Source organism: Aphelocoma coerulescens, chromosome 3, assembly GCF_041296385.1.
Source record: "Aphelocoma coerulescens isolate FSJ_1873_10779 chromosome 3, UR_Acoe_1.0, whole genome shotgun sequence".
Taxonomy (NCBI): Eukaryota; Metazoa; Chordata; class Aves; order Passeriformes; family Corvidae; genus Aphelocoma; species Aphelocoma coerulescens.
Window position 1 is genome coordinate 44,931,446 of NC_091016.1, and position 22,004 is coordinate 44,953,449.

Genomic DNA, 22,004 nt, shown 5'->3' on the forward strand with positions numbered 1-22,004 from the left:
CTCGTCAGTTTGGAGCCGGGGTCAGTGTCCTTAAAGCTTTGGAAAAGAGCAGAGAAGAACCCTGGGAGGAAGACCTGAATTCCAAGCTATTGGATTTGCAAACCGATTCTCCACAAAGTTTCTTGGAAAGAACTCGGACACATAAGCTTCTGAGTGTTTTAGAAGATGTAACCTTTGGGTTATTTTGTGAACTTTGGTTTTTTGTTTACAGTGCTAAAGGGTGAGATTGGTTAAGACCCACTGGAGAAAAATGTGGGAAGTTTTGCTTATATGTTAATTACCAGTGTACAATTGTGGTTTGTATTTCATTCTTTACTAATATATACTGCTTTATGAACATAAAGAAAAACAATGAAGAACATGGTCCCTCCTAATCCTGCTTTCTGCTAAGAGCAACCTCTGGCTCTCATTAGGCTGAGACGGAGGAATGTGCTTACCTTTAACGTGTATAAGTGCTTCCCTCGAGTTCCTACCTACAGAGTGAAGCACGTATACTACGCTTTTGGGGCTTTAAAGCCTCACCTCTATTAAAGTAGAAGAGAAAGGCTCAGCTATTATCGAAGTACACGTACACTGCCCGAACCGCTCGGGCAGCTGTGCGGGCTGGGTCCCTGGCAGACGGCAAGCCGGCGCCCCTAGCTTCAAACAGGTATTTTCGAGGCTCCCTTAGCGGCGCAGGCTCCGAGGCCGGGACGCCGCGGCCGCCCCGCTCCCGTTCCGCGGTCACCTGGCCCCGGCCGGGCCCCCTCCCCGCGCCCGGGAGCGCCCCTGACGTCACGGCGGCCCCAGATTGGCTGCGCGGGGCCGGCACCGGGGCAGGGGCTCCCTCCGCCCGCCCCCTCCCCTCCGCACACGCTCGCTCGCGGGGAAACTCTTAAAGAGGGGCTTCGGAGCAGCCCGCACCGACTCAAGGGCCGTTTCCTACATACGCACGCAGACCCCTGGCAGCTCCGGCAACCGAGACATCTGCTCTCCATTGCGACCACCCCCCTCCAGCAAACACCCTTCCCCTGCTGCTCCTCCTCCCTTCCCGCTCCGGCTCGCAGCTCAGCTCGCACCCGCCGCTTCCTTTCTTCCAACGATGTTTTCCTGCTCCACGGGGCGAAGTGTTTGCTGAACTTTCCTAACAGTTTGGGGGGCGGGCGGGAGGATCCTGAGGCTTTTTTTCCTTCTTCCCCCCGCCCGGAGCAGGTTGGGGGGCAGCGAGCGGAGGAGGGATCCGCGCCCCGGGCGCAGGTCGCACACACACGCGTCCTTTGGCGGAGAGGAAACCCTTGCACCACGGGTCCGCGAAGTTCGCCCGCTGCAGGGGCTCCCGCTCTGGAAATGGGTCGGATCAGACGGGGCTCCCTGCTCCTCCTCCTCCTCCTCCTAGCCGCCTGTGCACTTTTGTCACCAGGGCTCGCAGCCTCCGAAAAGGGCAGGCTAAGGAGGATCACGTACGTCCTGCAGCCCGGCCGGGGGGGCTCCTCTGGCAGCCGGCAGCAGCGCCCGACCCTCCTCGGGGGGGAGCAGCAGCAGCAGCGCACGTTCAATGTGCAGCTGAACACGCGCTACGGCGGCGGCAGCGGCCCCCTGGAGCGGACCCGGCGGATGAGCAAGCCGGGCAGCGCGGGCGTCCAGCTCCGCTTGGGCCCCGCCGGCCAGGTCCACCCCAACTCCGCCGCTCACGCCTCCTCCTTCGTCAAGCCGGCCCGCTTCGGCCCGCGGCCCAAAGCGCCTCCGGGCCCCCACGGCAACAGCAGCGCCGCCCTGCCCCTCCGCCAGAAGCACCAGCTGCCGCCGCTGCCGGGGTAAGGCGCCCTCCCGTCCCGCACGCCCCCGCTGCACCACCGCAGCTCCCGAGCACCTCCAGCATCTCCGTCGCGGCCGCTGTTGTCCCCTCGGGGGGGGGAGGGGGGAGCGGGCTCCGGGGCACCGCGGCGTTACCTGCCCGGTCCCGGTGCCCGGCTGGCGGCACGCCCGCCGCGGGCACCGAACGCCTGCGGTTCTTCGCCGTCTCCCCGCGGCACCTGAGGCCGGGCGCGGGGCCAGCTCCCCCCATCCCAGGAGTCGCGGCGGGCCCCGCGCCCGGCGTGAGGCGTCGAGTTTAATCGGGAGGTTTAATTCTTCCCGCCTTTTGTCTTCCCGGCCCGGCTCGGGATGGGGAGCGGGGATGCCCCGCCGGACACTGGTCCTTGTTTGCTGTTCCCGCAGGGTCAATGTGTGCGGGGGACAGTGCTGCCACGGCTGGAGCAAGGCCACGGGCTCCCAGCGGTGCATCAAACGTGAGTAGCCGTGCGGTCCGGGAGGGGGGTGTGGTAGGAGATGTGGTGGGACCCGAGGGGACCACGCTGGCACCTGGTGGTGGATGCTGGGTTCATCTGTGGACGAAGAGGTGCTTGCTGAGCTGCGGAACCCACAGGACAGATCTAACACTCTTTCCGTCCTTAAATCCCTCCTTCCTAACCTTAACCTTCGGTAAAAGATGAATAGTGCCTCTTGTATTTATTCTCGGCACAGGTGGTGACATTTTTGGAGAGAGCTTTGTGGAGCCATTGTGTGTGTGAACATCCCCTCCCCATCAGTGCTTGGTTTTTAAGAGTTTTTAGAATGGAGGACTTAACAGGGTAAAGAATCTACCAGAGGAGCACAGGTGGGGAGCAAGGAATCGCCATTTACTCAAACTCTCCCCTCACCACGTAGCCCATGTGAGTGATCCCACGCTTAGGGCATAGAATTTTTGAACCACTGAACAACGTGAAAGAAGTTGGTTTGGTGACAGTGCTGTAGAGTGATGTACCTTTACTGGGATAATTAGAAACACAAAGTATGTGCATAAAATAACACTGATCGAGTCAATCCTGCTATACGCTGGTTGTCCTTTGTAATGGGAAAGTGGAAGAATTTCTGCTACTTTAGGCAAGATTCACTATGATTGCAAATGGCTAAACTGGAGTGATGTCATGAGGTCAGGAAAGACCGGAGTGGCATAGCTCTTCAGGAAACCCCTGTGAGTATCAGTGAGATCGGGCAGATCTTTGAATACTGCTGTAGTTCAGCAGGACAGATTACTGCCCCTGAGAGAGTTGGAGTAAACAATGCTTTCAAGAGTTTTTGTGGTTTTTTTTTTTAGTGGCTTTTGTCCCTGTGTGGGATTTTTCACAATAGGGAGAGCAATCACTTTTGTAATCATGACTAAGGTCAAGTACCTTTGACCTGCATGGACCTGTTGCTAAGAAGCAAAGACTTTATGACAGTAGTTAAAGACAAAACTTCACGATTTCCCTACCAACTTAGATGTGTATTTAAGGTACTCTCCTAAATTAACATTTTCAAATACATGCTGCTGTGTTAGGTTAGTCACTTTTTATACTTAACACCTTACAAGTACTAGAATGATTTCCTTCACCTTACAGTGGTATTTTGAGGCTAATTGCAGAGCTTAATAAACACCTACCTTAGCTTAAAGACTAATCAAAGTGAAAAAAACCTCTTAGTAATTTCAGGAGATTAAGTGAAAAATGTATTGTAACTGTGCTTTTTTCAACCAATTTTATTTTCATTATTTTGAACAAATCCCAAATACTGTTCGTTTTTTATGGCTTTTTCTCTGTGTTCTAGTGACTTTCATTTCCAGGTTAGTTTTCTGTTTGTAAATTAAGTAATTTTCTTTGCTTTTTGTCCTTTAAGTGTTGTCATCTTTACTTTTCTGATTATCATTCATCTGTTTTTTGATTCCTGTGTATTTTTAGAGTCTTCAATAAGGACTAAGACAATTGGAGTTTTGTGGGTTAGCTTTGTTGAATTTAATTTAAATCCATAAATTACTTGGTTAGCTCATACAGTTACTGTAGGAATGGAGTAGCAGAGACAGAGTTAAAGAAAGGTGGGGGGATTTTCTCCCTGACCTTTCTCATTTTGTGCCTCTGATATTAGGCTCTCCTTAGCATTAAATATTTTTACTCCCTGCTCTGATGCTTCTCTGATTCCTTCTAGCAGTGGAGGAATACACTTGGCTTGGATTTTCTCAGTTTCACCTCTCTCTTGGCAGGCCAAGGGAAGCACTAAATGTACTGAAGTTGTCTGTTTTGTAACTTAGGCAAACCATGAGATAGGATTGACTTGATTCAGCTATGGAAGATTAGTCTCACAGTCATAAAAGCCAGATAACACCTTTTCTGGAAGTTCCTGATGTTCCTGTGAAACCCTATAACTGAACAACAGCTAACCCCTTTGTTTCCTGTAAAATTAAGTGATTTTTTAAAATTCAGATAGGGGGCTCCATTCGTTTTGAGTTGCTATTGCAGCAGTGGATTAACTGTGCCACAGATGCTGGCACACCTGAGCTGACTTGATACAAAGTCAGTTTGGTTCTGTCAGGCTTTATTAGTTCAGGCTCAGTATCACTTCAATAAGCTATTTAGTCTCTAGGGCCAGATTCTATCCTTTTGCATGGTGCAAAGCCTGAGCTAATAAACCCCAGACCCATACTGGCTCTTTCCAGAGCCAACTTCCATTTGTCTGCATCGTGCTTCCAGAACCAGAGTGCTGAGAGCCAGCTCTGATCAGTGAGCTTTATTAGCTCAGGTGTAATCCCAGGCTGGAACAAGCAGCATGTGTTTCTGTTCTGCTGCACCTGTGTGAATACGCCTGCCTGGAACCCGCAGAAAGAGAGGTGAAGGGTAGGGGTATGGCCTTGCAGCCAGGCTGCCTTCCCTTCCCTTTGCCCTGCATGGTGGTGGTTGCTAGCCCTGCTTTCTCACGCCTGAGGCTGCCGTTCCCTCGGGTGGCTTCCATGCGGGCGGGTGGCGCTCTGGCTGGGGGCAGCGGCAGCCACATCGCTTTGCTCTCAGTAGCAGCAACAGGGGGTGTTTGAAGTGTTTCTGTGTGGGTCAGAGGGCAGCATCTGTACAGAGGAGGCAAAGGAACTTTTTCAAGTCCTTTTTTAAAAATTTTAGCCTGAAGCTGAACTGCCTGTTGTGTTTACATTTATTTATGTTGTCTTGGAAGCCTGATAGTCCTCAGAAGGTGAGCTTCTGTCTTTCTGTAAACTGTATGAGAGTGCCTACCATATCCAATTTAGGCACGTAGGGTTTTCCCCACTCTGTCCCTAATATTTCAGTTTTATATTGTAAAGTTTTAAGAACTTTTTCAGACTCAGTGTGACTTAAATTATGAAGAGCTGCATCATTCTAATTAAAAAGATGAAATGATAACACTCAGTGTAAAAGTATTCAGAATTGCTTTATGCTGAGCATATGATGCCTAACAATCAAAACCAACCTTTTTGAAGCTTTCAGAACCTCCACCTTTGGGTAAAGACAGAGGTGGGAAAAATTGAACCACCACAGTAAACATCTTGGAAAGTTAGAAGCACGTGAAAGGGTTTAGGACAAGGATTGTCTTCCAGTCATAGTTATCATAGGTTATAATCTGTGCAAGTGCAGTAATAAGATACCACCAAGGCTGGAGACAGCATGTTTTGTTAGTACTTGTTGCATAACAGAGCTTTATAGAAACATTAATTAGCGCTGTAACATGTCTGTAAGGCAAGTAAAGCTGAGAGTGTGGGGTTTTTATTATTTCATTTATGGAAATTAAACCATAGGTTAAATGTGGTCTTGGACAAGTTATAACAACTGTCAAGAAGGCCTGTGCTGGAAATCAGGAGTTCCCACCACCCAACTGCGTGTTCATCCCGTTGAAATCTGTTGTCTCCTACTTTGTTACTTACTACTAAATTTCTGTTAGTTAAAACTACTTCTACAAAATCTACTCTGCTGTTTGTTTTGTTTTGGTTTGCCTAATGGTACAAGGAGCTGTTTTTCATGTTGGGAATGTAAGAGAAAATTACCTATTGTATGTAGAATCTGATATCTTAAAAAGATAAATGAGAAGAACTGCCTTGTTGTAATATAAACCCCATGTAAAATGCATAATATGTTTTGTCTGGAGTATTAATAGCAGTTGTTTGTGAGTGTTCTCAATGTAAACTGGGTGGTTAAAAAAAATGGGAAGGAGACAGCTGGCAGTTTTTAATGGCATGAGCTCCTTACTATGAAGATGTAAGAAAGGCTCACAGTGCAAAGAGGTGAGGAAGTGGATTTTGCAGGAACACATTTAGAGTAAATTTCCTATAGGGAGAGAAATTGCTGTCTGTGTAGAACCCAGGTATGCCATCCTTGTCAATTAAGATAAAAATGGTCTTAAGTCTTTCTTAGCTGAAGGTGTTGTGTGTGTGCATGCATGTATTCCATGCACAGGTGTAGGAGTAGTATTTTGGTGTTGGAACTGGACTGAATTCTAGGAGTTTGGTCATATGAACTGTCATGTGCTTGGGCACCTTGGGAAGGTCATTAGAAATGAGAAAACAGTCTGTTTTCTTTTTTCTTTGTATTAAAAAATTATCTTGCTAATTCTCTTTTAAAAAAGAGTGCCTGACTCAACATTAAATAAAGATGTTATTGAGGGTTAATTTATTTTTCAGAATAAGAAAATACACAACAGTAGATGCTTGCTACTGTAGAGGCAGGAGACCAGAAAGTTGTGTAAATACTTGCCCTGAGGAAGGGTACCCTTTGTTCATTTCATGATTCTGCTTGTCCTCTGCTTGTGTACTGCTGTTCAGTTTGAGCCACCTCCTCTCTAAACTTCCAGAGCTCTACTTCTTGCTGTGACTGAGTTAGCATGCTACAGCTCCGTGTCTCCTTCGGGACATGGGCACTTGACAGCGTGACCAGTGATTCTAGATCACCTGGATGGAGTGTGCCCCAGGTTGCTTCCAGCTTGCACTTCTGAATTTCTTGGGGAAGGTGAGGGAAAGGTTGCATGCTTAGGCCTTGTTCTGAAATAGGCTTAGGATCCAGATCTGGAAACTTAGAAGCATACACGAGTCCTCCAGTTTAGACATAAAACTCCATATCACTAAATGCTGTAGTATTGGTTGCTCAGAATCTACTCTTTTTCTGTCTTCTGTTCAGCTCTTAGAATTGGTGGTATCCAGGAGGGCTGTACTTTTGATCATTGGAACTGAGCACTTCAAATGTTTGCAGCTGTGCTTCTTGGAGGTTTTCTGGTCACAACCAGTTCCTGAGGCTTCTGCTTAAACAGTTTTGTGCCTTTGAGTTTTACCAAGTTCTGTTTATTTACATAGTGTATACAAAGCCTAACTATGACATACTGTCCCCAAATGTTGTTTCTTTTCATTCAAAGACCATAATCTCAGTAAAAGCAGTATCAATCTCCTTCAAATTATGTCTAAATCAAAATTTAATGTCCGAGTTTTAAAGGGACAAACTGCTTTGACCCCATGTGACTGACCTATACATTAGTCCTTTTTAATCTATCCTTTGATGTGGTTTTTAAACAATTCAGAATTGAAAAACTGAAAGCTTGAGAAGCTTGGGTTTGCCTTTGCTGGGCTTGCTACTGTAGTATGTAAATAAAACTTTTGAATTTCATGTACAGGAAATAGATGGGCTTTTGTAGTGGGAAAGGGCTCTAACTTGTTAGCCCTTGGTGGTAATTCTACTCTGCTTTATTTTTCACTTACTGCCCTTGGGAGGGGGGTAGAATGACAGGGTCCAAATTCTTGTTGTCTTTGTCTGCATTAGCAAGCAGCGTGGTGCTGATCTATAGACAAAACCCTTTGGGCCTGGTGACCTGAGGCCCAAAGGTATGTGTGTTTCAGGGCTTAGTGTTTTATTTTGCACAAGGTGTAGTCTGGTCTTGTGGAATGAGTGCCAGTATGAGGCTGAGTGCTTCTTGGAGTGCTCATGCTTTGAGTTTAGCTTTTTATTATTTAGACATATTTTTTTTCTTTACATCTTAAAAGAAATAGAGTGCAGATACCTGAAGATGGTCCCACAACAAAAACCAAACCTCTGTAAGTGCAACTGGCATGACAGCTTCAAGAGAGGCTGACCTGAATCAGCAGTAATGCAGACTTTGAGCACAATGTCCGTCCCCTGGCCATGGTTGGCAGCCAACCTCCCTCCTGTGGGATGAGGCTGTAAAAGAGCTGTGAGAAGATGGGGGAGCTGTTAGCTGCTGCCTGCTGTACACATGTGACCATGCCATGTGCCATTCCCTCATTTTGTTGAGGAAACTTAAGTCCACAATTAGTATAAAGTGAAACCTTCCCAGCCTTTTCTTTGTGAGACACTTGGGACTTCACTGGAAACAAGCTTAAAATGGTACATAGTCTGTTTCATACAAATATTGCAAGTGTGTATAGAATTAAGACAGAACAAAATAAAAAAATGAGAAGCTTGTCAAGATGTTGTGCTCCCACACTGGAGCAGATGACAGATTGACAGTGAACTTGTTCAGCTCACTGTGGCAGTTAGTGTTAACAAAAGAAGCAGGACCTGCAGTAAAGTTGTTGTAAATCTACAGTGGATGAAAGGTCCTGAACGCTTCCCTTCTAAATAGAGAATCAGAAGGAACACAGAAAATGGAGGTGCTTGGGGTTTTTTTTCCTCCTCCCTTTCAGTTTGTTGGCTGGTTTTTTTCCGTGTGTAATGTGGAAGTGGAGTAGAAAGCTGTGTAGGTGCCAGGGAAAGCTGTGGTTCATCCATCAATTGTGCACTGTCTGGTTCTGCACATGTGCAGGAACAAAATTTTGTACTGACAGTGAAGTGATACTTTACAGTACTAGTCTTGCACCTCTCTTCTTATGGCCACTCTTCCTGAGCATGGAGAAGGGAATAGCTGGGAGGGGGCATGCTCCCATCTCCTTCCTCTCCTGTGAAGTGAGAGAGCAGGGCAAAGTGTGTGTGTGGGATCAGTAGGCTTCCCAACCTTTGGAAAAGTGGGGCTTTAATGAGGGGTGGGGTTCTGCTCCATGAGGCCTTGAGAAGAAGAGTGCAGCCTTCACCATGAAGGGCTGCTTGTGCTGACTGATCCTGCCTTAAAGCAAGCTTGGATTGCCTGGGAGCTATAGGATTTGTGGAGGGTGGATGAAGACAGGCACACACCTCCTTCAGCTGCCTCCTTGCTCAAATTCTGCAGTACTAGGTGTTAGCAGATTATTGATGGTTCAGGTTGTCAAGTCAGTCCCTGTTCTGTAACTGATATGTTAGTTGTTAGACCAGTACTGGGTTGGGTTTGAGGTTTCTTTTTTAGTTGATTTTTTGTTTTGCCTTTAAAAGCAGCAGTACTTGTGTAGCCTAATTTATTCCTAGGAAATAAATCCTATAGAAAGAAAGCAAATCTTTAGCATTTCTCCACATCTATGACTGCACACAGAGGGGGAACAAGCATTTTACATGTTAGTAAGGCAAGATGTTAATTTAAATACAGAGCTAAAAATAGGTCTGCTTGGGCATGTTCTTTTTTTTGTGAAGTGCAGATAGTAACCCCTGCATACAGGGAATTGTTTTATGTCCTATGGCAAGATTTGCTTTTTTTTATAATTTAGATGAGGTTTTTATTATCTCTAGATGGCAGTTTAGGCCTGGATTTTCAAAGAAGCTCAACAATTGTGAACTATTATTGAGAGTTGGTTAGATTTAGGGAAAACTTTGTTGTACTTAGTGTTTTGCTTACTCTATTGTGATTAATAGTTTTTTCTCCAGTCTTTCTCTTTTTTGTAACACTTCAGTTGTCTGAATCCTGCATCCAGTTAAGCATTTCCAGTTGCCTTTTTACTGAGCTTGTCTTAGTTTGTTCAGTGTCCTGCATATTTATTATGATGTATTTTCTAACAAAATGAGTAAGCACTGTACTGAGCAATGTTAAGAGAATTAAAAGGAGTGCCTACTTGAGTGTTAACCACTCCATCAGAGAAAATAGTGTGTAACATGTGAATCTAGTGGTTTCCTTGGCTTAGTCCATTCTATAGTGAATGATTTTTATCTTTATTTATTGACACTGGAATGATAAAGGGATTTGTAGCATGTGAAATGTTTGTATTGTCAGAATACGCATAGTTATGGTCTGCTATAATTAAATACTTTAAAATGTCTCTCAGATTGTATAGTCTTAACTATTTATATTATGTAAACTCCAGTAAACACAACATGACTGAAAATGCCAAGTATCACACAGTGTGTTATATTCTTGTTACTGATAGAATAATGCATCCTTTTGCTGAAGCTAAGCTTTTGAAGTATTTGAGTACAGCAGCTATTCAATTCTGATAAGTCCTGGCATTTAGAAATCATACTATGAAGATACATAGAAAATAATATTAATAAAGTACTTTATGTTGCCATTAGGTTAGGAGAGAAACTGCGGGTTTTTTGTGTGTTTGTTTTAAAATAAATATGTATGCTAAAAGCATTGTTTTGTTTCCCTCCCTTCCTGGAGGTCATGTTTACATGCCAGTGTGGGAACGAATGTGATGGTTTGAAGTGGACAGCAAAGAATTCCAACACATGCTTTCATTGGAAGCATATTTAGGGAAAGAATTCCTTAGGACCATATAGTTACGATAAAAACAAGTTCCTGTGTAGAAAGACACAGATGGTTGTAATACTACCTCCGTTAGTAGTGTAGAGGTCACACAGGTTTTCTGCAGTTAATGTAATTTCTTAGGATTATATAAGGTAATTTCAACCTTTTTTTTTTTTTTAAATGGAATGGCCTTACAACAAGGTTGTATCACCTTTGGTTGCAAATCCTCTCTTCCCCTTCTCAATGAATATTTAGAATTATTGGATGTATGTCTGTTCAACTTTTCAATTTTTGAAACCTCATTGGTGTGAGATACTCAGAGAACTAGCTTCCCAGAAAAGCATTAGCTTCAGTTAGCTTTTGCTGTTGCATCTTCAGTCCGGACAATGACTTAATACTTAAAATGGTATCCAGAATAAAGCATAAAATTAAGTGGTGAGCTAAGCAGTAGGGTAATTTGGAGAACAGGAAATTCTAAAAAAACATTGCTCTTCTTCAGGATGTCAGCACCATATTCAGATTTTTACGAGGGAAGTTGGAATATGCCTCCTTCCTTTCAGAATCCACAGCTTGTTGCCTTCCAAGGAAAGCACTTCACTGCTTTTCTTCTGGAATCGGTGGGGGATCATCACTCTGTCTTTCAACCCAGCAGGAGTTAAAGGTGCCTTTGTATGACGGCTTTTTGTTTAGGATGTGCACTCAACCAAGATGAGCTTTGGTTTCCTTGTGTGCTTGAGGAATAAAAATCTTGAATTAATGAAATAAGGCAGTATTTGTTATGCCTTTAACAGTATTCCTATGTTGCATGTAAAGGAACTTGAACGTTCCACCCTCAGCACAGACGTATCTATGTCATGGTGTTGGTTTTTCCCCTTTCTGTAAATTGATGCCTGCAGCATTTCTCAACCGTTTTATGCTGGAATCTGAAACAGCTCTGTACTTAAAATCCTCTTTCCAATTGCTGTATTTTCTATTATTTGCCCTCCAGCATGTATTGTGCCCAACAGGATTTAGGCACTCCTGTGGGGAGAAGTTGATATATACTGTGCCAACATGCACCGTGATGAAATTTGTCGGAAGTCAGTGCATTCTGTTTAAACTGGTGCTGGACTACTATGTGTGCTCAAGAGGAGGGAAAAAAAAGATAAATTTGAGGTGGAAAAAGAAAGAAATCAGGTGGATGGGTGCATTAGAAATAGCATAATACAAGACTGTTGTAGTGTAATTGTGTCGAAGTATTAGAAATGCAGGAATGACATTGAAAAACGTTTGTGGACATTTAACCAACAGCAGTTGCTTGTTAAAGGAAATGCTTAAAGGTGGAGCCAGGGCTAAAAGGCTAGAAACTTGAGTGCAGGAAACTTCTGGGACATTTAAATTGTTTTATTGTGTGTTTCTTACTGCAAAATACATTTTTGTGAATTTCTATTATCCACAGGGAAATAAACTTGTAAATAAGGTGTTACTTTTGAAGAAGTTAAAATAAGTGATTAGCATAGGAATGAGATTGTAATGATCTTAATCCAAGAATTAGCATTAGTTTAATATTAGTTTATTACACACATTTTTAGGACAAGTGGAGTTAGTTATATTTGTGTTTTGATTCATTTGAAGGGACAAAAGAGAAGTTTTTATCTAAACTCCTTCCATGCATGACAATGTTTTATACTTACTTATTCCAGATAATAAATTATGCTGAATTTATAAAGTATTAAAACAAATACATTCTGTATATGTAGAAGTTTTAAAATATTTATGTGTTTTGAAACTATAATGAACTTTTTATTTTAGGTCTTGCTTCTGCAAATATTTCTGTACACTTTAACTGTAATGACATGAACACATGGACTGAACAGTGTGTATGTATAGATCAGTCCCAAACCAACATAGGATGTTTTGGAAGGGGTGTGTTTAAACCTAATGGTAATGTTAATTTACCCTTGCTTTCTGAAAGAATGTCACAAATACAACCATACCAGGCCTGATATGCATTTGTTAAACCCAGTAGTAGTCTGCCTGAGAGAGTGGTGAGCAGTAGTTGATTAGGGAAAGATGCACCAAAAGGATGAGCATTTTGGGGTACAGCTTTGGGCTTTTTGTGATTTAAATACTTCCAAAGCAAATGTGTCACTGTGGCTTTATTTTTAGTAGATACAGATTGCATGGTCTTAAAACACAAAACCAATGCAAAAGAATTCTTGTTCCTTCCCCTCTGTATTTGGTCTGGCTGAGCTGGAGCTCTTTTCCCATTGGAGCCCTCAGAGCGCTGTGCTTTGCGTTGGTACCTACAAAGGTGTTGGTAACACTCCAGGGTTTTGGCTATTGCTGAGCAGTGCTGGCACAGCACCAGTGATGTCTCTCAACATTCCCCCCCTCCATCAATAGGCTGGGGGTGGGCAAGATCCTGGGAGGGAACACAGCTGAGACAGCTGATCCCAAGTGTCCAAAGGGATATTCCATACCATATGACATCAGGTCAGTTAGAAAAGCTAAGGAAAGGTGAAGAAACAGAGGGCATTTGTTACTTAGAGCATTTGCCTTCTGGTGCACCCCCTACACATGTTGAAGCCCTGCTTCCTGGGAAGCGGCTGAACATGGCTTGCTGATGGGAAATAAAGAATAAACCTGTTTTTTTTTCTTCTCTTTACTTGTGTGCATGCAAACTTTTGCTTTTGCTTTAGTAAACTGCCTTATCTCAACCTACAAGTTGTTTTCAATCTTATTTTCTTTTCCCTGTCTCTCTGGGGACTGATAGAGCAGCATAGTGGACATCTGGCATCCAGCCAAGGTCAAGCTCACCACAAATCACACTTCTGGAAAGTGAGGGAAGATTGGTTATATTGTCTGTGCCTGGCCTTTCAGTGTGGCCAACTTCCATGGCACAGTAAGTTTTGGATGTTGAAGCGAAGTGGGTCAAAGAGCAGATCATTCAACCTCTGACAGAAAAATCTATTGAGACTTACTAAATGCAAAACCAGCACTCCTGCTCAGGAAGTTGCTGAGCCTCTAATTCTTAAAAACTGTAGTGATATAAACTTTTATTGTGTCTCACCCTGTCCTTAAACATCCACTTTAGCAATGGAGAAGGAAGACTGTTCTAAGTGGATCTTTAATCTGACCACTAAGCTGAGTCTCATTATTTGCATCTTTGCCAAGCTCCATTTTGAATTTCCAGTCGTGACCTCCTTGAATTGAATAGGACCAAGGCAATTGCCTTTAACAGCAGTATACTGGCCTGCTTTTCAGTTTTGTACTTAATACTTCCACGCTTCAGTTTTTGGAAGCTTAGCTTTATGGAAAATACTGGTGTTTCCAGTTTTACGGGCCATTATTGTTGTCTTCAAACAAAATAATTAGGTCATTCATTTGGCACACTACAGCTGTCTTGGACATTTTAGAAACTAAAGTGCTGTATTATGTCAATTAAAATGTTCATTTTAATTCTTTCCTAAAAACGTGATCTTTTATCCAGTTTTGTGATCTTCTATTACGCAACGTTGAAGAAGGACTTCAGTCAAAGGGTTCCTTGCTGTGAAGATCTAATGGATGGGGTTTTCAACCTGTTGTCACCATTGTTTTATAACTTAAGTGCTGGATCTCCTGATGTTTGTTTTGTTAAAGGCCAGTTAGAGTAATGCAGCTTGTTTTGCTGCAGAGCATTTGCTTCATGTACATGTAATATGTGTACAAACTTCCAGGGTTGCTGTCAGTGAAGTAAGAATATTCAAGTCTGTGTGGGCAAAAAAGGTGAGGTAATTTCAAAACAGGTTCTGTTTTTAGCTTTATCGTTTTAAATTCACTGCAACCTTCACTTTAATAAGTAGAAACTCAAGCTTTCATAGGCTTCTGAAGCACAACTTTGGTTCGTAACTGCAGGAAAAAGAGTTGCAGATTTTTCAGGGTTGTCTTTTGTGTATGTATACATTGTTACTTCACTTTTGGGAGGAGATACGCTGTGATCAGCGTCCTAGCAGAGTGGATATTTTGTCATACTGACTTTGGTGTGGTCTTGTTAGCTTTCTTCTGTGTTGAGTCATCAGTTTTTCAATAACTTCTCGAGAAACTTAGTGGTTACTATAGGTGCATGTCCATAAACCTCCAGAAATACATTTTCAGTATGAATGTTTTTTTAATGTAAAAATGGGACTTCTGAAAGCCTTGATTTTTTTTTTTTTTTTTTAAGGTTTTTTTTTTGAGTTGTTTTTCTAAAGCACTCTCAACTGTGCCCAAATTCTTTACTGTGAATTTTGCACATTTCCTACAGATGACCCAGGTGATGGCATCACTCTTCTGGTCTTAAGAGTCTCTCCAAAGCCAGTGAAATTCAATTAGAATTTTAAGCTCCTGAGTTTATTTTCCAAGATATTATTTATTTCAGTCATGTGCATATAAATGAGCTTTCACTGTTTCTAGCAAAATCTAAGTTTTAGAAATAAGGCACAATGAAGAGTTGGCTTGTATATTACGGCACATGCTTGTTGCAAATTCCTTCTCAAGTTTACAGTGAAAATGGTCTTCAGTCTTCCAGCAGTCAAAGACAAGACTGTGTCTCAAAAATAAACAAATAGAAGTGAGCAAATGATTATTTTTATGTTCCCAGGGAGATGCATAATATGCAAATAAGGTAGCCTAGCTAAGTTTTGTTGAAAAGAAGATAAGTTTCACATGGAGGGGAAAGTATATGTGAGAAAAACCCCATGGAAAACTCAGGTTTAAGTTGTAGGGCAATTCTGGTGCCTTGTGCAGTTGGTGTATATGATACATCTGCCAGCTGATAAACTAGTCCTTCAAGCTAACACAGTCCCATCCTAATGAGTTAATTAATATATAGTCGTGGGCATTTAATTTATTTTTATGTATAGAAGTATGTATTAGAACTTGATTGAAGTGTCAAGTACTCTTAATTTATTTGGACAAGGGTTGTGGACTAACTTTAAATAATATAATTGTGCAGTTGGATGTATCTGTCTGTATATGGTGCAGAATCCTGTGTTATAGTTTAAAATATGCTCTTACCTATTCTAGTAAAAAAATTATCACCTGGCATACAATTTTGTCGATTTTAAAGGATCTTTAACAATATTAAAAATATGCTTAGTTTGTAGGAACAAAGTATCTCAGCCATGGGGTTTTTTTTTAATACATGCTTCATTGTATGCCATCTTTAATGTGATTAATGAAGAAATTATTTTGTTGGCTATCCCAGAATCCTATTTTAATGTTAAATTCTGTCCTTTGGATTAGAGAATTAATTTGTTTTGCCATCTTGGTGATGTAAATTTAAGCATCCAGAATAAATCCTCAAATCAGACATGCCTTTGCAGTATTGTGTATATATATGATGAGCAATTGCTTTTGCTTTTTTCCCCCTGCCATTTTTTTGATGGCATATGCTGCTTCTCCAAGTTTCTTGTTCATTCAGAGTAGAATTGATCCTGCAATACTAGATCTACAAGCTGGGTGTTGAAGCTAGGCTGGTTATTCAGACTCCCTCTGCAGTCACTAGATAGAGCAACACAAAGCAGTGTAATAAATCCTCTCTGAAGGCAAATTGTATTTTGAAGAATCTGATCCCTTTTTACTGATGGTACAAAGAATGTATAGAAGCTGATCTGGGATAATCACAAGCACTTGTTTGTTTCTTCCTAGGTGTAGCAATGTCTTTGTAGCAGCAGTTCACATCTCTTGTGTTGTTACAGTGGGGCTACTGCAGGGAGTGTCATTTGGGTTTTAGAAGGGGAAGAGCTGAATTGCTTCGTGCTACTCTGTGTCATTTTGGTGATCTATAATGTGACAGTAGGGATTCATTCTAGGTACCTATGCAGCATATGTACATTTTACTACTGTAAAATGAATCCCAGCCTGGATCTGTACAATTTATAATCTGTGTAATACTGTTTCATTGGATGCAGTTTGGGTGGTTAAAGTATGAGGAGGAGGGATACTGAGAAGAAAGGAGGAAGATTTGAAATAATGCTATATTTCTTGATTTAACTAGTGCATTTCCTATTGTTTAGGTTGAGCATTTTACTTTCTGAAGCTGTTCAAATGTTGTGCATGTCTGTTGTGCAAGAAATCAGTAAAAGCTATCCCAATTTGCATATTATCTTTTGTGGAGCTTAGCAATATTGCTTTCTCCTTCTCCAATTAAAATTAACAATTAATACCTTTTTTTATTGTGGGGAGGGTTTGCATTTTTCTTTACGCTTTGTTTCAAAGGTACTTTTTAAAATGTCTTTTCTTAGCTAACTGTGCACCACCATGCCAAAATGGAGGGATGTGCCTGCGACCTCAGCTTTGTGTGTGTAAACCAGGAACAAAAGGTAATTCCTGTGAGGATACAGTCGTGCAAGACACATCTTCCACTGGAGGCCGGAGCCCTGTTGTTCCCCCATGGCCCATACCCCAGCAGGCTGCCCAGCAGTCCTTCTCTCAGAAGGTGCAGGTCCCACCAAAGGTTGGCCCTATGACTCAGATGGCATTCACAATCAAGCAGAAGCCTCCTGTTGGGTTAACTCAGCAAATGCAACCACAGTAAGTGTTTTCTTTATTTTCAAAGAAGTCCAGTATGTTAGATTTATAAAAAGTTGTTCCTTGCAAGTGTTTTCAAAAAATTGTATTTGGAAACTTTCAGAGATTTTTTTTAAAACAACTTCTTGTTTTAACATTAAGATTTCAGTGGATGTTTAGACTTCTATTACTTATGAGCTGGATTTCCTTACCTGAACAGAATATCCCATAATATCAGTCAACTTTGTTTTCCTTAGAGTATTACTGCTGTATTAATTTTGGAGGAATTATTCTTAATTTACACTGGTCACCTTTTGAGTTTAGCCTAGAACAGAGTCTGACATGTATTGAATGAGAGCTTTGGCGGATCGGTGCCACGTTTGTCCCTCCTGGGTCCCTCACGGACACGCTCAGGCGCCGCTCTGCCAGCGCCCACGCGGGCACACAGTGTCACCTTGGCAGGGGGTTGTGAACAGCCGCTCACTCACACCCACAGTCTGTGCATGAACTGGAGACAGAGAGGCGAGAGGGGCTCTCTGCTTGCAATTCCGAGGTGTTTAATGGCAACACACCCGAAGGGGGCAGGGGTGAGACAAACCCAGAACTGACAGCCCACGGCGGTTTTATCCCAAGAGCTCCCAAAGGCGGGCAGAGCATCCAAAACCAATGGTCTGAGGGCTAGGGGGCAGAGGCAAGGTTGAGTGACTTAACAGGGGCCAATGGGAAAAGGAATGGGAGGGGGAGAGGGCCAGCAGGATCTAGACAAAGGGAGAACTTTCTAGCACAGTGTTGTAGGGAGAGACCACTTTTAGGGTAGCTTGGGAGGTGTAAAGCGGACTTAGCCACCACAACGTCTCCCCCTAATTTACCCTAAAAGAAGGCCTCCCCCTATTACTTGGAACTAACTAAGGTGAGAACCATTCTTCCCCTTTCTATGAGCGAGGAAAGGATATTTTGGTTTTAACAGTGGCGGTCCAGGGTTGTGGCAGTATTTCAAACAATGAACGGATGGCAGAACAACCAGAAACACCTGCAAAGCCTCTGGAGGGAGGCGACCCCTCCCCTGAGTTCCCAGTGTCCCAACAAGTCCCGAGTTCCTTCAACGGTGCTGGGTGCGGTGGGCCTCTCTGGGCTACCGAGGCTGCTATTTCCATGCTCTTATTAGCCACAGCATCCGTAGCCACAGCAGTGTCTCTGTGTAGTTGCTCGGGTTAAGGACATCTAGGAGACAGCAGGGTGACAGGTCCCCATGGGGGAATTGGGGCCGGTGTCTCTGTAAGGGTCTCAAGCAAAGTTGTTAAGGATCGTGGCAAGATTACTGAAAGGTTGAATCACTCGAGAATATCTGAAACTGGAAATGTTCGTTCTCCCTTTATCAATTTCCCTTTTCCATCCCCCCTTTTCTAAAAAGGAAGGTACATATGGGTTATAGGAAGAGTAAGGGATTGTTTGGGCGGGGAAACCATGAGGGAAGGGGTCAGAGGGATTCAGGGGGATTTTAAACCGAAACAGTCTGGAGGGGGTGCAAATTAGATGTTCACGTTGCCCGTCACTTTGCGTCAACGCCGCCTCCAGGCGGCACTAGTCTTATCTTTGGGTGATTCAGTGTCAGGGTTATCTGCATTTTTTCTTGTGTCTTCAGGGGCTGTTGGTGGTGGTCCAAGGTAGGGCTTGATATTCTTTCCTGGCACCCATTTCAAACCTGCAACAGACATGGAATTCTGACACCTTGAGTAACTGAGGAGAGTAAGATTTGGTGCTTGTGTTCTGTTCTGGTTTCTTGTATTTGCATTATGTTTTCTCTTTTAATATAAGTGTGCATGGCTGTGCTACTTCTGCTTGTTTGAGGTTCAGGATTGTATCTGACTGCTATAAGCAGCAAGGAAACACCCATCTTGTTGGAGAATTTTTTCTCTGTCTCTTTAGTAGCTGGTGACTTAGCCAGTTTTGATACTCTTTCTCTGAGCTTTAAGTACTTAATGTGAGTCTGAAATTTCTCTAATTGTACTCTTGTTTTTATTGATGGGTCCAACCTTAGTTTGTTTCAAGACCCCATTTGATATGGGGGGAAGGAGGTGCACAGCAGGGTGGCAGTCAAGTTGAATGTGAACAGTTTTAGGTGTTTGAAGCTACTGCTGTCCTTCCACTTTTGGGTGAAGTCAGTGACAAAAAGTGTTTCTGTCCTGTAACAGGTGTTGCTTTTGGAGAGCTGTAAGGAGGGTGTAGTCTGTCTTGCTTCTAGTCTCCAGAGCAAGATAATCAGGGCTAGGAAATAAATTGTGTTTTCGAACCTGTAAAAATGAATGTGGAAGGGTGTTGTGTGATTATAGAGTTCTGCACCTGAGTAGTCATACTCCAACAACAAAGTTCATCCTGCCACTTCCTTTCCAAAGCTGCATCTGAGAACAGAGATCATTGGATATTGCCAATGTTGCTATTTGTTGTCTCATAACATCTTTATCAGGTTTTTTCCCTCCTAAACCCTTCTAATTCTTTGTACTGTTGTCCTTGTTCATCTAACTGTGGATCCACAAGCTAAACTAGGTTCCTACATGTCTTGTGTAATAAGAAGAGAAATTAACCTGGGTTCCCTTGGAGTTCTAAGCCCTAAGCCAGTATGTTCTTTGAGAAAGATAGAAGGTAGAACAGTGGGGGCTTTAGGTACAAATACATCCAGAGTCTTGAAGGACAGAGAAATTGCTACCCAATTTTAGTATTTCATAGTACTCTGAGTCCAGTTTCATTCCTATCAGCAAAGCAAGGGTTATTGGAGTGACTAATATGAAGGGGAAATTTCCAGTAAAATCATCAGGCTTTTTTCCTCTTCCTTCCTACTATGACAGTTGTTGGGCTATGATGCTCAAAGTATTTCTAGAGGATACCTACAGCATTTCATGCTTCACGAAAATTTCTTTACCTGCTTGCATGAGATATCATCACAGGGGTAGAGGAAGCAACTTCAGACTGACAAGACCAGGCATCTGTTACGTGTTATCCAAAGTGCCTCTGCATGCTTCCATATGCAGTGGGCTTTGTTGTTCCCGTCACCCTTCTCAGCCTAAGGATTTTCTCCTAACTCTGTAGAGAGACTTTTTCAGGTAGTTATAACTGTTATTCTTTGAGATCACATTAAGGTAAATCTATTTCAGTCAGCTTAATATTGGCATGGGAAAATGGAAAACTGAGTCTCTGGATTCACGAGAATGCCTGCCTACAACCTTGGCAGGAGCCAGGTGTAGGAGCTGGAGATGGAAAGGACATGGACTGTTTCACAAACCAAAGCAGTTGTATCAAGTGCAGCAGAAGGTGGATGTTTAGATACAGCTGTTGAAATGAGTGCCACTGATAGTTCCCATGTATGACTATTAGGACAATATACAGGGCTGGAAGATCCTTCTGAGGTCACATGTCTAACATTGTCAGGGAGCAGACAGGCTAGTTCCTGTTTCATTTCCTCTTTGAATACCTTGTATCTTGTATGTTGCGTGAGGCTGCCCAGAAGCTTTTGGAATGGCTTTTTCTTTTCCCACTCCTAGAAGGCGGAGTCATCCATTGTCAGTGTAGTTGGTGTGCCGATCTGGACACTGCTGCTGTGCAGTCAAGGAATGAACTGGTGAGATCCAGGGCAGAACCCAACCTGGAACACCTAAATTAGCTCCTAGGGGGAGCTTGCCTAATACAGAGCTTCTGTTTTGCCATCCTCTATCAATTTTTTTCTGTTTTGTATAGGAATGCAACTTTTCCAACTTCAGTCATCAAGATGTGTTCATGCATGTTTTCTTAGGATCATGGTGGCGATGGTATTTAGGACAGCAGGGAATTAATTTATTTCTTTCCAGGTATCTTTTTTTTTTTGGAAGAATAAGGTGCTGAACAGAAGGAAAGCTGAAGAGAGATTAATTTCCTGGAATATCCTGAGTTCAGCAAGTCTGTCATAGCTTTGCTCTGAAGATGGATATACTGTCAGGTACAAGGTCTCATCTCAGAAAAATGTTAGCAGAAGGTATAGATGGCTGTAATTGAAAACAAGTGGTGTTTCAGAAATAAAAATCTGCTTCTTATTGGAACCTGTAGGGAATTCTGATCTCAGTAACAGGCATGCTTTGTGGGCCTGAATTCCTGTGATAGCTCTCCAGTAACTCTGGGTGTTCCTTTCACATCTCGTGTTCTTACTTGTTGGCAACAGGATAGCTCCAACAGCTTGATTTTGTTCATTTTACCATCTGTGTCAGTAGAACTTTTTTTTTTAAAGGGACCTTTCTAGTACAGTTTTGGAAGTGGTCACCAGAAGGAGTACAGCATCAACCAGCTGGAGCTCAATAATAGACTGAAGTGTCACAGCATTGCTTCTTCAGCCTCTTTTGGAGGCAGCTGGTGATGAAATGTGGAAGTCTGCTTTAATGTTGGGCAAAGCAAAGCTCATCAAAGGAGTGGTGAACACACAGACTTCAGGTGACATATTTGGACTTACTGGTGTGTCTTATGTGCCCAGAAATCTTTGCTGAGAGGTCCCCTCCAAACCTATGTTCCTGGTTCACTGGGTCTAGTCCCATGCTATTACAGGCAGATGTATTGCCTTCTAATTTTAGTAAATCTATCAACTGGTGTCTTAAAGCTGTTTTTAACTTCTGTTCAAAGATATAGTTTAAACTGGAAAAAATACTACTTTTTCCCAATTTTAACTAGTTGGTGGCATATCAGTGTGAATTAGACTGAAAAAAAAATGTGCCTGAGAGAAGAACTGGGCATGCTGTTGTGACCCTACTGAAACTGACAATATTGGACAGTCATAACTGAAAATAGAATATATTCTTTGTATAATATATAATTGTAAGTTAAATGTTTACATAAATATTTAAAATCTGTAGAGATTATTGACTTTCTGTTGTACAAACTCCTGTGGGCTGAGGATTACTGTAAAGTATAAGAGACTGCTCTTTTGGCTATTTCCTGTCTTGCATACTAGTTCTTTTTTGTATCTTTGACTGCATGTAATTTATTTTTTTTGAACTTCTGGTTCTAAGATTGGTTAATATGATGATGTGTCAGGTGATAGTCTAGAAAAGGTTGTAGACAGGCTTTTTGAAGGTTAGTAGCTAGTGCAAAAGTCTAGA

The 22,004-nt window shown here is 42.7% G+C and overlaps 1 protein-coding gene across 7 annotated transcripts in view; it reads left to right on the forward strand.

Moving 5' to 3' along the window:
• The first annotated feature begins 868 nt into the window (after positions 1-868).
• LTBP1 (latent transforming growth factor beta binding protein 1) overlaps positions 869-22,004 on the forward strand; it is a 190,655-nt gene continuing 169,519 nt past the window's right edge. For 6 of the 7 annotated variants that reach the window (XM_069010026.1, XM_069010028.1, XM_069010027.1 and 3 more), the window contains exons 1-3: positions 869-1,793; positions 2,197-2,267; positions 16,626-16,914. In XM_069010026.1, coding sequence (XP_068866127.1) covers positions 1,327-1,793; positions 2,197-2,267; positions 16,626-16,914 — 827 coding nt within the window. In that variant the 5' untranslated portion in view covers positions 869-1,326. Of the gene's footprint in view, positions 1,794-2,196; positions 2,268-4,860; positions 5,011-16,625; positions 16,915-22,004 lie in introns of those variants that run through there. The other variant, XM_069010032.1, reaches the window with a different exon arrangement.